The 14,262-nt window shown below is 42.0% G+C and overlaps 1 protein-coding gene across 18 annotated transcripts in view; it reads right to left on the bottom strand.

Annotated features, from left to right (window-relative positions):
• nrxn3b (neurexin 3b) overlaps positions 1-14,262 on the bottom strand; it is a 394,647-nt gene that overhangs the window by 56,590 nt on the left and 323,795 nt on the right. For all 18 annotated transcript variants that reach the window (XM_081602067.1, XM_081602068.1, XM_081602057.1 and 15 more), the window contains one exon: positions 304-475. In XM_081602067.1, the coding sequence (XP_081458193.1) occupies positions 304-475 (172 nt within the window). The remainder of the gene's footprint in view (positions 1-303; positions 476-14,262) is intronic.

The following is a 14,262-nucleotide window of genomic DNA, read 5'->3' as shown; positions in this document are numbered from 1 at the left end:
AATCCCTGTTTTCGTAATGAGCTGGCCAAATGTTGCACAGTCAATGCCTCTTGGAAGACAAAGGATCCTGGCTCAGAGTGTTCCCACCCCCATTGACTCAGGTATGGTAGCATGAAAGGACTGATGTATTTTGAGTCGTAGTTTGCCAAACAAGCATTTCGTGACCGCTTGCCTCCCGGGCTGTCAACTCAAACGCTGACTGCCCTTGAAAAAAAAAAAATAGATGGCGTCCAGTGATTCTTAGGCTGTATAGAACTATCACTTTTATGTTACGAGACAAATGATAAACGATGCTGGCTGTACCTGAGGGAAAGTGCTCGTTGACTGGCCAGTTGTCCACTTGCAAGGTCGCGTTGCCCCCGTTCCTTGTGAATCGGACCAAATGGTACTTGCCGTCGTTTACCTCTGTGTTTGACTCCTTGACGCTTATGTCCACTGTCCCGATGTTAAACGTCACGCCGATTTTGCCTTGTTCCTGAAAGAGACACACACAAATAAAGACTGAATCGCTTCTCGAGCTTTTTATAACAAGTGCTCCCTTTATTGAAAACCAAGGTTTCTGGGAAACACTGACAGAAATTTCAAAAAGAAACACAATACAAGTTGAACGTTTCAATTTTTTTCACTATTTGCTTTATTCAAGCATACGGTTTTATTTTAAGTTCCTTTTTCCCCCCCACACACAAATGTAACACTGACAGAAATGTAAAAAAATAATATAACAAAAGTTGGAATTTTTTACTTTTTATCACTATTTGCTTGATTGAAGGACATGGTTTTATTTTTAGTTTCTTTTGTCCCCACACAGAAATCGAGCTTTTAAAAATTCCAAGTCAGAAACAAAAAGAGTGTTTTTGTCCATGTCTATAGTCACGAGTTTGCTGTAAAGCACTTTGATGTAGCCTGTTAAAAAGTGCTGCAAAAATAAAATTGTCATTAATAAATACTTTTACACACATTGTAAAATAAAACTACTGTTTGTGAAAAACTTCCTTAGTGTTTGAATCCATAAAATGCAAAAAGCTACACATTTGGCATTGGGTTTGTTGTCATGCCAACATCCTTATTCTGAGCTTAGAAGTTAGCTAGTAGCTAGAAGCAACTACATCAAGCCATCCAATTTAATTTCTATTTGAAGTTCTAGACATATTCCTCCCTTAAAGCTCTTCTTTAGAGCCGTTTCCATTGGAAACCAAGACCAGTGTTCTTGAACAACTCATCTTTTTGGCAGTCACTAAGCTTTGTGGTCACTTTGTGTTGAGACCAAATTGTCTTCAGAGTACCACCAGAGACAATCCAAGTACTTAGAGTCCTTGCCACATTAAAACCTGCTAAAACATGTAGCTGAGGCAGCGACAACCAATGTGAAAACAGACCCACGGTTATTCATTTGAGGGAAAACATACCGCCATCACAACTCAATGTTTTCCCAATATGCAATGGTGCTAGAAAAAAGATTATGGAATACGCAATGACATCACATAAGTGTCCTTATTGTCCAAGGACACTGAAAGTGAATGCCTCTGAAGCAGTGGGAAAAAGACACTGGTGGTGTCATTTTAAAACACAAATTCACCTGAGGAGAACACTGTATCCATGTTTCCAGATTTCTATGTGATGACGGACAACAGGGTTATATTTCGTTTGTCATGTAATTTGACATGCTAACAATTTAATATCCGCACAACAGAGACAACATTTCACAGCAATGTGCCCTAGATTACACCATTAGTTCTTGGCAAGCACTGCTAATCCACCCCATTTGCTCCTGCCGCGCCTCTTTAAATCTCCGCTTGGCAGTGTGGTCAGAAAGTCAGGAAGAGAGACATTTGAGACACGCGTTGACTACTTGACCGATGTGATCGATGGTTTGAACTTTCTCCTTTTCTCACTGCTCTGCATTCAAGAAATCCCGTTTTCAATTCCTCTGGGTTTTGGGGTTGTGTTTCTGGCATTATTTGAGATTTTGGGATGCTACTCCGCAGTTCCCAGTTGTGAAGCATCTTATTATCACGGTTATGCATCACAACAACTGTAGGACAGTTGAAAAGTTGCACAGCATCCAACACCGGAGGGAATAATTGTCCAAACATGCAACGACGCCTCAACCAAATACAATGTGAGCAAAAGTCTAAAAAAGAACAAATGTGAACAAATTTAACGGAGCTGCTCCAAGACGCTGCCAGTATCAGCGGAGCAACTGTCGAGTTGTAGAGATGGAGATTTTATTTATTTGCCTTCCATCCATCCTTCCTTCGAATGGATTTTCTGTTTCTTTTTCCTAATTTTTATCATGTCTTTTGCAGATCACAGCATGACATTTCCCATTTTGAAGACCAGTAACAAACTGGTGGTGGTTACCACAGTAAAGGATTGTATGCCACAGCAGAATATGTAATAATCCTGTTGGAGAAAATATTTTGTTGCCAATTGATTACTCTTTATTCAGAGTAAAATACAACAAAGCTCTAGAGATGTAGTTTTTATTCATTTTTCTTTATATTTTGAGTCTATATTTTATACAATTTTCTATTTTTCCATTATTCTACCTGCCTCTATGTACCTATTTACCTACCAACATACTTCTACCTGCTCACATTGTGCGACGAGGTGATTAGTCACACAAACCTCCCTACCTACGAATTGATTAGTTTGCATTAGTAAGATATAAAAGAAAGACATTTAAAAAGTACTTTTCATTTAATTGACAGAGTGACTTTGATCATTTTCATGGCCACTTGCTTCATCCATACAGGCAGGTAAGAACCCTTAAGATCGACCCACAGAATCAAGGCCACCCGAAGCATCAAAGGAGCGGCGGCGCCGTGAGGCTCCGACAGACCCAGCGGTGCTTTCCATTACCTAGATGAACTGGTGAATGTCATCAAAAGTCAGCGAGCGAGCCGCACCATCTTTAAAAAAAAGAAGACCAACATCAAATGGGCCGCAACTGTCAAGCATCAACTCACAGAGACATTTGAGCCGCATCACGGCCATGTTTTCCACTACATGTATTGTTGCGCAGTAATGAATTAATTACACAGTAAACTAAGTGTAAAAGGCTCAATAAAGCGACTTGGATGAATGCCCGCGGCTGGTGCTAATGGTAAACTGCATGGAGAACCCGAGGACTCTTCATTATACAAGTGTAATGTGATGAAAATAGGCTGCCAGCAGAGATTGTAATGATGAGTAATGCTCCCCGCAGCCTGTCTCTATATGAAACTAGCAGGACAGATGCCTTCTTCAGCCGCCGTCTCCAAAGAAGCCGTACGAAAGCTGTATGCTTTGCTTAGCCCTCGACACTACGAGTTACATCACGCCTGTAAATCACGTCGGCTCTTCCTTGTAAATTTCGGATTCCTCTCCCTTTTCAAACCCCACTAATTTTCACGAGCGTTGCTTTACCGCGACAGCTTCCATCTTCACGGCCGTGTAGGCGGTTACAGGCAAGAGGCTTCAGAGCCCGAGTGAGTGGCGTGCGGCAGGGAAGAGCTGTGTTTTCTGTGTCATTTGTTTTAATCCCCCATAGGGAGTCTTCTCTGTGTAATTACTTTCTTTAGAAGCCGGCAGCGGAGGGACTGCTTCTCATAACGAATCCAAAATGAGGAGGCTTTGAACGGGGAGGCCGGGGGGGGGAGCGGACACATATTGCTAATTGATCAGCCGAGGCTCTGACCCGGCATGGCTGACTGTTCAGAGTGCGGACCCTGATTATGTTGAGCGGGACCCTAACTGTGTTTGTCAGCGTGACACCGCTAGATGATAAGCTCTGGCGTACAGTGGATGACACATCGCTTAAACATGCTGACCTCCATTAAATGTCACACTCTTCTCATAGAGCAGAGGAGCGCTTCATCAGGCCAGCAGATTCCTGACGCGGCTCTGACGGTGGCATTCTCACTCAGAGTAGACAAAAAAAAAAAAAAAGATTTGGAAAGTGAGGAGCAGATTTGTGTTTACCTCCCTTGTGTCAATTCTTTATTCAAGAACTTTTCACAGCATTTAGAGATTCAACACTTTTCAGGCATTTTTAACTTTAGAGTCTCAATTGCATCAAAGCTACTGAGATAAACTTTTATTAAAAAAATGGTTTATTTTAACACATTTCTTAAAACTTTCATCATCTTGTCACAGCACAACATAGGAGAAAATCCGCTGTGGTGTTTGTCACCTACAGAAATACACTGATTGGTCAGAGACAACCAATCAGAGCCAGGAGGAGGGTCTTAGCCCTGCCAATCAACCTTGTGTACATGCTGCTTTTCACTCTGCTGTGCTACTTCTTCTTCACAGTGAATGCTAAGGCTAGTTAGCATGAACAAGGACGACGGTGGATAAACTCGAGCCTGACTGACAGCACAGAAAATCTCCTCCTGGCTCTGATCGACACTTTCTGTCTTGTTAGTTTTAGTATTTTTTCTACTGTTTGTTCAATGATTTTATTAATAAATACCAATGTATTTGAAAAAAATGGTTAAATGCAGTCACCTTACTGATATAAATCACACTTCTTTATCTGACTGGTGTCCTAAAGAAGCATATTTTAAATGGGAATGTTTCTTAAGAGTAATATTTATGTTTGCAGGGCTCTGATGCACAGCCATAAAGAAGCAATTTTATCACAATCGTACCACAAAATATTGTGATAAAACTTTAAGTCCACATCGCCCACCCCTGGGCAGGATACTAGCAAAGAAGACGATCACCTATAAAAGCTTAGACAAAAAAGTGAAACTCGTTTCGAGTTGGGAACTGATTTCTGCTTCTAAGCAAATCTTTTTTAGGCTTCAGAAGACAGGAGCAGTTTTTTCCCTCTTGATGCAAGGCACAGTGCAACATTTTCCCTCTGGGGGGTTTGCAAAGGCATAAAGTTTCTAGAGCAAAACACAGTCAAATTCCCTCTTTCATTTTTAACTTCAAAGTTACAGTTAAAACATCTTTATTTCTTCACCATTACGAGAGACGGGATGAGCTTTTGGTGAGACGGCATCGACAGAGCAGCTCTCCTCGATGCGGTTAATAATGGAAAAGACACGAGAAAGCCATTTCCTAAAAGCAGAGCAGAAGTTAGATGAGTCGAACGCTCCGCTCTGCGCTTCACCTCTTTGTTACTACAGCTATAAATCGGCTCTTAATATAAGCGCTTGTCATTAAAACTCAGACGGACGCATGGCTGGATGCGAGGAAAGCGTGAGCGCAGGCGTGCCGACAAAATGCACATAATCGAAGCATCCCAGACATGACGCCAACAATCTGCTGATGATTTAATGTGAGGTGGATGTTCCGTGCTTTGTTTCGTGGAAGATATTATTAAATCAGCTGGGCCTTACTGGGAAAAACAAACAAGGAAAAAAAAAACATTTGATGGGTGAAGTGCATGTAAAAGCCCACGCAGTATCCTGGTATATCCGCTGTGACCTTCAGAGGATCTGGCAGCCATTGCTCTCCTGTGAAGCCGCATCAAAGCCACGTCGGCGACCCACTAATACCTACAAACAGCAGCAGATTGTCCCGCAGCCAGATTTTAGCGGTTGTTGTAGGATTTCTCTTATGTCTTTGCTAAGAGACCACGAGCCATTTCCCCTGCTAGTGCTAGACTTGCATGTTTTAATAAACAAAAGGGAAAAAAGAAAAAAAAAACATGTTGAGAAGGTGTTATGTCACGATTAAAAGTGCACTTTTTTAGTTTTTTTACAGACATGTAAAGGACAGGCCAGTTATTATACAAAAAAAATATATGAAATATGATTTAGAAGAAATTTGACTTTGTAACTTAACGCCTTGAAATTTGGCCTCTGTCTCTTTAAAAATTCCTGCTTTTTCTGAAACTCCGCCTTCAGGAAGTCATCACAACATGGCTCCACTATTAACCCTTTAGTAACATTTTTACCAGCATTGAAAAGTAGTTCCTATAATGCGCTCAGCAGATGAGCAGTTCCACCAAGTGTTTGCTAATTGCTGCTGGCTAGTCTGAAGGAGCTGAGTGGAGGAGTCGCAGGGAAGAGCTGCTGTGTAATGTGGAATCTCAGAAGCTTGGAAACTGCAGCTGTGAGTGGGAGCTGTGCCTCAAAGGCGGAGCTAGGTCCACCCAGGCGTTTTTCACAGCTGAACGGTTGCCACAGGAGATTCAAGGATTTCTCAAACATGCGTGAAAGAATCAAGGCAACACTCCAGGTATGTTTCTGATGAGGAAACAACATTACAACATGATGTAAAACATCAACATTACATACTACTGCCTCTTTAAAAGATCAGCTGGAATCCCTAATGTTGCCAGAAAACCATGAAACCTAGTTAAACATTAAACACCCAGTTGGAAAAACTGCATCCTGTCTCTCAACAACAGTCAAGCTTGCTTATTTGGCCATTTGGGAAAAACAATTACCAGCCCCTGCTACAGGCGGCGCACAAAAACAGCACCTGTGGTCTAAACGATGGCGCCCCTCCGTCTCGTTTTTCTGTCTTTCTCCGTGTTGACCGGCTTCCTCGCTGCATCTGCCACCGCCACCCACCTGGCTTGCCCACCACAGCACTGCAGCACAGTTTGAGTGACAGATCCAATTACGTTTTTTATTGGCCTGTCGCTCTCAAGGCGGGAAGGCACTTCATTGTCTCCAGAGCAAAAGGGGAAAAATGGCTATTGTTCTGTTAGTGGAAAAGATGATGGCCTCTGTTCTGGCTGTACACAAATGATGCGTGCGGAGCGGCTTCCATGACGCAAAGTCATAAACTGACCCTCTTGTGTCACAAGAGAACACAGAGGCATCCAAACATTCAATCAGCTGCCCTCTTTTCAAAACACTGAACCCTACGGCGCTGAAAATCTCTGCAAATTACTGGTGTGATACGCAAAAAAGCCCTTTGGCTTGGCCTTTAATGTTTATTCGGAAAACGCTAAATCAGTTTCACTGTCGTACAAACGGATCCAGATCGTGTCGACAGAGTTGGATGCGCGCTCGTTCTAAGCTGTACAGTACGTGTAGGCATGATGCGTTCGCAATCAAACGCCGCCGATCGCCCCCACCTCTCTCTCTCTCCAGCTGCAGGTTTGGCACGCAGAGCCCCGCTGCTCCCACGTGCTCCGGCGCACGCTGACATCAGTAATCAGGCCTGCCGCAGTCCAATTCAGGACCGATCAATGCTTCCAACTCACGGAGCGCTGCTGGCAGAGCCACAGAGAGAGAGAGGAAGGAGAGAGGGAGGATCAGCGGCGACGGTGGGCGATCCTGCAGACAGCCATCACAGACCTCAGTGGACAGCTGCTTTACAGAGGACCAGACGCTCCACAATAGGCTCCGTCCCCTCGGCGGCTCGCTGAATGGTCATTCTGCTAAGCCACCAGACAGATAAATACTTCTGACAGACATTTCATGGAGGTGAGACGGGCTGAATTGAGTACGCTTAGCTTGGATGCGAAGAAAAACAGTTGACAAAACAATGAGTCCAAGCTATAAAAAGAGTATTAACACACACACTGGGAGGTGTTTGTTCCCCTATAGCAGGGATGTCCAATGTGCGGCCCTTGGGGCCATTTGCGGCCCCAGGAATAGTTCTCTGTGGCCTCCTGCTCCGACTGTAATTCAACAAGCTGGGTACATAAATTCATCCTGCCAGAACATGCGTTTGATGCAAAGAAGAATTTTTTTTTTCACAGACAAATCAAAATGTCTTTAGATTGAAAATGCTTTCTAGAACCATTGAAGGAAACTACAAAAAAACCTCTGAAGAAGACACCAAGCACTAATTTCTTCATGAAATACAAAGAAAAATGTTAGGACCCACAGAAAGTATTCATCTTCTAATAACTGTAGGTTTTTGTTTTGCATCTCCGATGATGTGGAGATGTCCTTTCTACAAAAATAGACTCTAGTTTTTTTCCCATTCATATAATGTCTGTTTCATTTATCCCTGAGCATTTAAAAGTTTCAAAATTTGTTGGTTTTACTGTTTTTAATAATAAAAATATCCTCTTTTTCAGTTCTTGAGTATTTTCAAAGTCAGAATGTTGGCCTACATGGTGAAAGGCTCAGATAGATGCAGATAGATTCTGCCGTATCTTACAGATTTGTATTGTTTTTTTGCTTTTTTATCACATGTACATGTTTCAGATTAAGAAACAAATATAAACATGAGACAAAGAAACTTGGACTTAATAAAAAATTCAAGGTTTTAAACATTTTTTAGATTTACCAAGGAAAAAGAGCTATCCATACCAATGCGTGCAGTAAAAAAAGTATCAATCACAGTTTGTTGTAGATAGTGACATCATTTTAAATGATACAAATAGTCCTTAAATTTGTTTTTTTTCCTCCTTTTGGTCCGAAAATCACTACTTGAAATCAGCATTTTGTTTTTATTCAGATTATTTTCAGCTGATGTTTAAATTGGGTTGATGATTTGTAAAAAAACGCAACAAAAAAGCTCTGCATATGCCAGACACACGATCCTAAAGACGCTCAATGAAAGCACTTTAGAGTCAGACAACACTATCAAAGAGGAAGCTTTCAGCCTACCAAAATAAAATAAATAAATAAAAATATTGCAATCCAATCAAAGCCTGATTGAAATCTGGGTTTAGTTTGCAGCAGAACGGCTCAGCTGGATCCATAAAGAGGCCTGGTTGTGGGGGAACCGAGGAGGTTCGGATTACTCTCCCTTCTTCTCATCTGACATCAGTTCTCAAGTTAGCTTCTGCGGTCAGAGGCCGTCAGACGTGGATCAAGGAAGCTGTGGAAGCAGAATCAATAGAGAGCAGAAGCTAGGACAAATGTGAGACACGGTGGATTGATGGGCCCGGCCTTCGCTGTGCCAAAGCCATTTATCTTGAGTAATTGACAGCGATAACTCAAAGACGTCACTGTGATTTCCAGCCGTCTTGATCTCGAGGTATACAGTCAGAAATTTGCACAGGGGCAGAATGTTGGAGGCTTTTTTTTTTTAGAGGGATGTTTGTGTCTATGGTTGCCTTTAATGCAAATCATTTCGTCATGCAAAGAGAACGCTGACGGCTGAATAGGCCTTGGTGCTCAGAGAGAGTCTGGAAAACACCACTGAAACCGAAAACCATAATTACGGTCACAATTACCATCCTACACAGACAAAAACAATTAAATAAATAAATAACCTCTACAAAATAAACACATGAAACCAAGCAAGAATGAAAAACGGAGGCTGCTGCCATGGAGATGCAATTTCAAAAAGCAAACATGCAAATAAGCATACCTGTAACTCTACCAAAAACACGCCGATTCCTCTGCCAATGCAAAGAACGCCTTTTGTTGGTGTTGTATCTGTTTACCTGTGTAATTTTGTACAGTGGTTGTGAAGGTTTTAAGTTTTTTTTTTGCAGAACATTAGTGAAGAAAACAGCATTCTACAGACAAAGACAACATCCTACATGTTGCGCTCAGTATGTAAGTATCAGAGTAGTTTGTAGAGTCAAGTCAAGCCGTTTGGAGCTAAAGGAAAGGGGCCAATAAAGGAGGTTATTTATGGGACTTTCTGTGGACATGCTCTTTGAAAAATCCTTTTGATTTCAATAAGTTTTAAAGCCTCAAGGAGTGGAATGTCATTTCTTAGCTTGGTTTGAAGACATAAGAGGTCTTCATGGGTTAAGGGGAGGCACTAAACCTGAGTCAGTATGTCAAGGTTCCCAACGGAACAGATCAAGGATATGAAAAACATCCCCACTTCATTTAACTTTCTAACTAAACTTGCATATCCCACAAAGAGTTAAAAAGCAAACCAAGACAACGCTATGAGGGTGAATTATGCATCCAGATAGCGTTCAAAGCACAATACTTCATCCTGAGATATTCTCAGTTTGCGGAAACACCCAAGCCCATCCAAAAGTAATGGCTGTGAGCTCCTGAATCAGATCACAAGCAATCAATTCATTCTTCTGAGCCGTTTGGAGATTCCCAGGGGAGACACTTCTCAGACTTTGAGAACTTCTCAGTGAGAGCAGAAACCTAGAGATTTTCAATATTTTTTTCTTCTTTTCCCAGCAGTTTCTCAATGAAAAGACTTGCATAGAATGGGATTATCAATATGAATTGGTTTCGCATTCAAAAACTTAGCTGTTGTATCTTGTTCTCATCCTTCTCTAACATCCACTGCTGTCCACAAACAAAGACAAACAGAAGACGACAAATATGGCCGCTGTTGCTCGAGTCAATTCCATCTGCAGTAGTTATTCCATAGGGCGGAAAAAAACCTAACAAATAAGGGCTGAATGCAGCCCTGAATGTGGCGGCAACACAATTCGTCCTTGTTTAGATAATATTCATCAAAAGCTGCCGAGGACAGATGTTGTCCCAGTACAACCGCAGAATTAGATACCGAGCTAATGTCAAAAAACACAATTTAGCAAACGTGTGTTTCAAACGCCTCTAAAATCACGCGTGAATAAGTTTGTTCAGGCGATAAATGATCAACAAACGTCCTGCATTATCGTCCTTCTCCGGCTTCCTGTCGTCGTCTTTGCCTTTTCTGCCATCAGTAACTTCCAGTTAAACACATGCATGGTGCATGGTGTTTTGATTCAAATGTGCTAATTTCGGTACAGCCAAAAAACCCACCTCATCATAGTGTAAAAACTGTGAGCTTATTCGTAATTGGTGTGTTTCCATTAAGCTCATTTATTTTCATATTTCTAATTTGCACAATTTTATGGTCAAATGAGCCAACAAACACTATTAGCTGTAGGTTCAGCTGCTGTGGCAAAAATAGTTAAAAGAAGCCTTAAAATACGTTTTGGCCTGCATGTCAATGCAAGCCTAATGTGGTGCTTTTCCTAGTGGTTCAATAATTAAACATCTTTTGTTTTGGTTTATCACATAAAACCTGCAAGAGGGACGTAAAGCAGTTGATTTGCACGTCAAATGCGAGATACATTCAAGGAAAGTTCAACCAAAAGTTTCAGAATCAGCCAACACAATCCACCCCTCTGTGATTTCACAATGGGTCATTTATAACACAAGTGCGAGCACCGCTTCAATCTAATTAGGCAGCTGGGAAGCGATACTCTCACACCAGTGCTTCAGAGAGGCGATGCAAAAGGCTTCAAAGGGCCAGAAAGCAAAGAAATACAGGCAGTATTTTTCCATTATGAATAAAGTAGTTTTATGCAGGCCATCAAAGTGCTCACAGCAGTGATGCATAAACTGGTGCGGTGGACATGAAAAGGCCATGAAAAAAAAAGAAGAAAAAAAAAAAAGCCCTGCACATTTTTGCAGAGATGTGTGCATAAAACATTGCGGACATGGTTATACTTTCACACGTTTAGAGCAGACCCTGCAGGCTTCGGGCTTCGTGCTTTGTGTACTAACGGCGCCGGTGCACAATTCAAATAAACACTCCTCTGAAAAACTGTGAAACGTCATAAATGATTAACCGGCTCCACTGTTCATTCACATGTACATAATCAGCTGCAGAAGTGTTGTGAGAGGCCGCGTGTGAGGATACACGACGCAGAGGCCTGGGCTGCCTCTGAAATATTGATCGCGTCTAAAAGAAGCCGGCAGCTCCCAGCGCAGGCTGGATTTTACACCTGAGAGGCCCGGGAACAGCTTCATCAACTGGACGGGAACAAAATGGCCTCCACCACAGCTCCGAGCTCTCGCTCGCCGCCAGCGTAAATTGTTGGGCTAATACCAGCGAGTCCATTAGCCAGCTGGTTAATGCCTGGCCGTACCGGCTTATATTTAGTTCACGCCAGAGAGCCATTGCATTTTTAATAGGAACACAAGTGGCAGAAGCATCGCCGGGCCAGGAAGCGGCTTTGACTCCTACACTCGACTCAATGTCAAACGTCGAGCCTTGCTCTTTTGATCTGCTGCCGCGGAAAATGAATCGCGCGGGGTCAGCCTTATCAATTATTTACGCCCACTCTTTCTCCGTTTCCTGCTTACCCGCTCCCGTGGCTGTAACTTGCCCTGACACTAATGGCGGACGACCTGGTGAAAACATTTATCAGTGTTACCGCAGAGTCCTCTGCAGCGCCGTGCTATCATTTTCAGCCTTTTGGAACCTAGACCACTGACAGTGCACTGATCATTATCATCACTGCCATATTTTTATTTATTTTGCTGCATGTCTGCAGGATGCATTGTGTCAGTGGAGTAGTTGGATCCAGGAAGTTGTTTTGATCACTGCATCTTGAATAACTGATACATTTTAAAAGCCCTTCCCTCTTTCGGTTGTCATTTGATTCATTTATAAAGAGTAAGTAAAACTTTATTTATGTAGTACCTATCCAAGATAAAAACCACAAACAAGCAAAGTTAATACACAAAGCAAATTTAAGCAAAAGCAGATTTAAAAAGTCACGTTTAAAGGAGGCAACTGATCTGAGAGTCAGAGGAAGGAGATTCCAGCGTCTTGGAAACACATAAAAGAAAAACTTCAGAGTTTTCAGTTCTGTATGTTGGACAATCAGCAAGTCCTGATCACAGGAGCTCAACATCCTAATGGGGAGCGCAGAAATGTAAGAGCTCTGAGATGTAGACTGATGTATGTCCATGCAGAGCTCAACAAGTCAAAACCAATATCTTGAATTGCACTCCACAATGAACAGGGAGCAAATAAAGTTGCATTAAAGTGGAGTTACAAGACAAAACTTTGGAGATCCAGCCTGACGCCAAGCAGCAGCATTGTGCATGGACCATAACCCATTTAGGGAAGTTCTGGTAAGACATGTGTACAGCGCTTTGTGAAAAACTAGACAAGATGAACAAAAACATGAATTAAGTTTTCCATTATTAGACGAGAAACAATAGGGAAAAGTTTGTGACGTCTATGTTTAGCAGTCTTGTTGCCTGCGAAATGAAGTTCTGCGACCATCTATGTTTTATTTTCTGACCAAACACTCTTCAACAAATGGAAGATAACTTTGGTGGACATAAAAATACAACACACACTGTAATGTTGACATAGTTTCACAGCACAGTAAGGGAGTTCATAAAACAAAACCACTCAAAGGTTCTGAAGGTATCGTTCCATCTCTTTTTACGGTTAGAAGAGCAGGCAGCTGTGATAATTGTGATGCGTACCACATGATTGCTGCTTTGCTAAATCACAGCACTGTGGTAAAACTTCAGCCATGAATTTTCATCAGTCTGCTGCCACACCACTCCTTTCCCTCCATCGCGGTGATGCATAACCAGTGATCAGTTGCAATCGTTCTGATTGATTTCTTACGGCAGATGTTAAGCAGCTATTGTAAATCTCAAGTGTGATCACATTTGGACAATGTGTTTTCAAAATGTGACTGTAGGAGGAAAAAAAAAAGTGCGTCACCTCACAGTGGGCTGCGTTGGAGCACATGGCCTCCATGCATCATGGGGCTCATTATAGAGGGTGGGGGGGAAGCCAATGAATAGGATTTGTGTGAGATGGAATAATATGCTGTGAAAGTCCATTAGGGACCAGGCTAATGAAATTGAAACAGCTTGGTGATCAAATTAGAATCTGTTCGGCACATATTTAATTTAATGTGCTGCTGAATTTGAGCACTTTCATTCTGGGGCTACCAAATGGAAAGAGTCGCCCAATAAATCAAGCGGTCACATAATTCATCCTGCAATTTTTTTTCTCCGCCGCCAACATTTTTCTGAAACGAACAACAGGCTAATGTATTCTAGAACCCACTACCGCCAACATTTTTCTCCAGCGGCGCGCCGTTTAAGCAGAGACAAATGGAAAAGAGGTAAAAACACGCCACAATACAACAATCGCTTGTGCCGTGCGTTTGTGGGTTGTTTTTTTCTTCCACATGCATCACCACGACTGCTTGGTATGAGGTGAAATTATTTGAGAAGACGCAAAGGATTTCAGCTCATTTGAAGAGCAGCACTCTGCGTTTTCCACGCGCTCGTTGCCAAATCTGATGTTAAATGCAAAACAAAACTGCACTTTGAGGCAGCGAGGGGAGGGAAGGGGAAAGCTACAAAGCTGCACATCACTCCAATTAGCAAAATGGAACGCAATTATTTGGGATAGGGACTCAAAGTCTGAATTAAAGAGGAAATCTCACTCCTGTGAGTCCCTTTTGTGAAACAATTGTGGAATATACAGTGCCATGCAAAACTATGCGCAATTTTCAACATTTTGTCTTTTCATCACCACAAACTTCAGGGTATTTTATGGGACTTGATGTGATGGAAAGCAACGCATGTTGCTAAGTGTAAGGACAAAAGTCCATTAAAAAAATTTAAAAGAATTTAAAAAGGCTAAAAACTGTCGTGCATTTCTATTTAG

Source organism: Poecilia reticulata, chromosome 21, assembly GCF_904066995.2.
Source record: "Poecilia reticulata chromosome 21, P_reticulata-male-v2, whole genome shotgun sequence".
NCBI lineage: Eukaryota > Metazoa > Chordata > Actinopteri > Cyprinodontiformes > Poeciliidae > Poecilia > Poecilia reticulata.
This window is presented reverse-complemented; position numbering and strand designations above follow the sequence as displayed.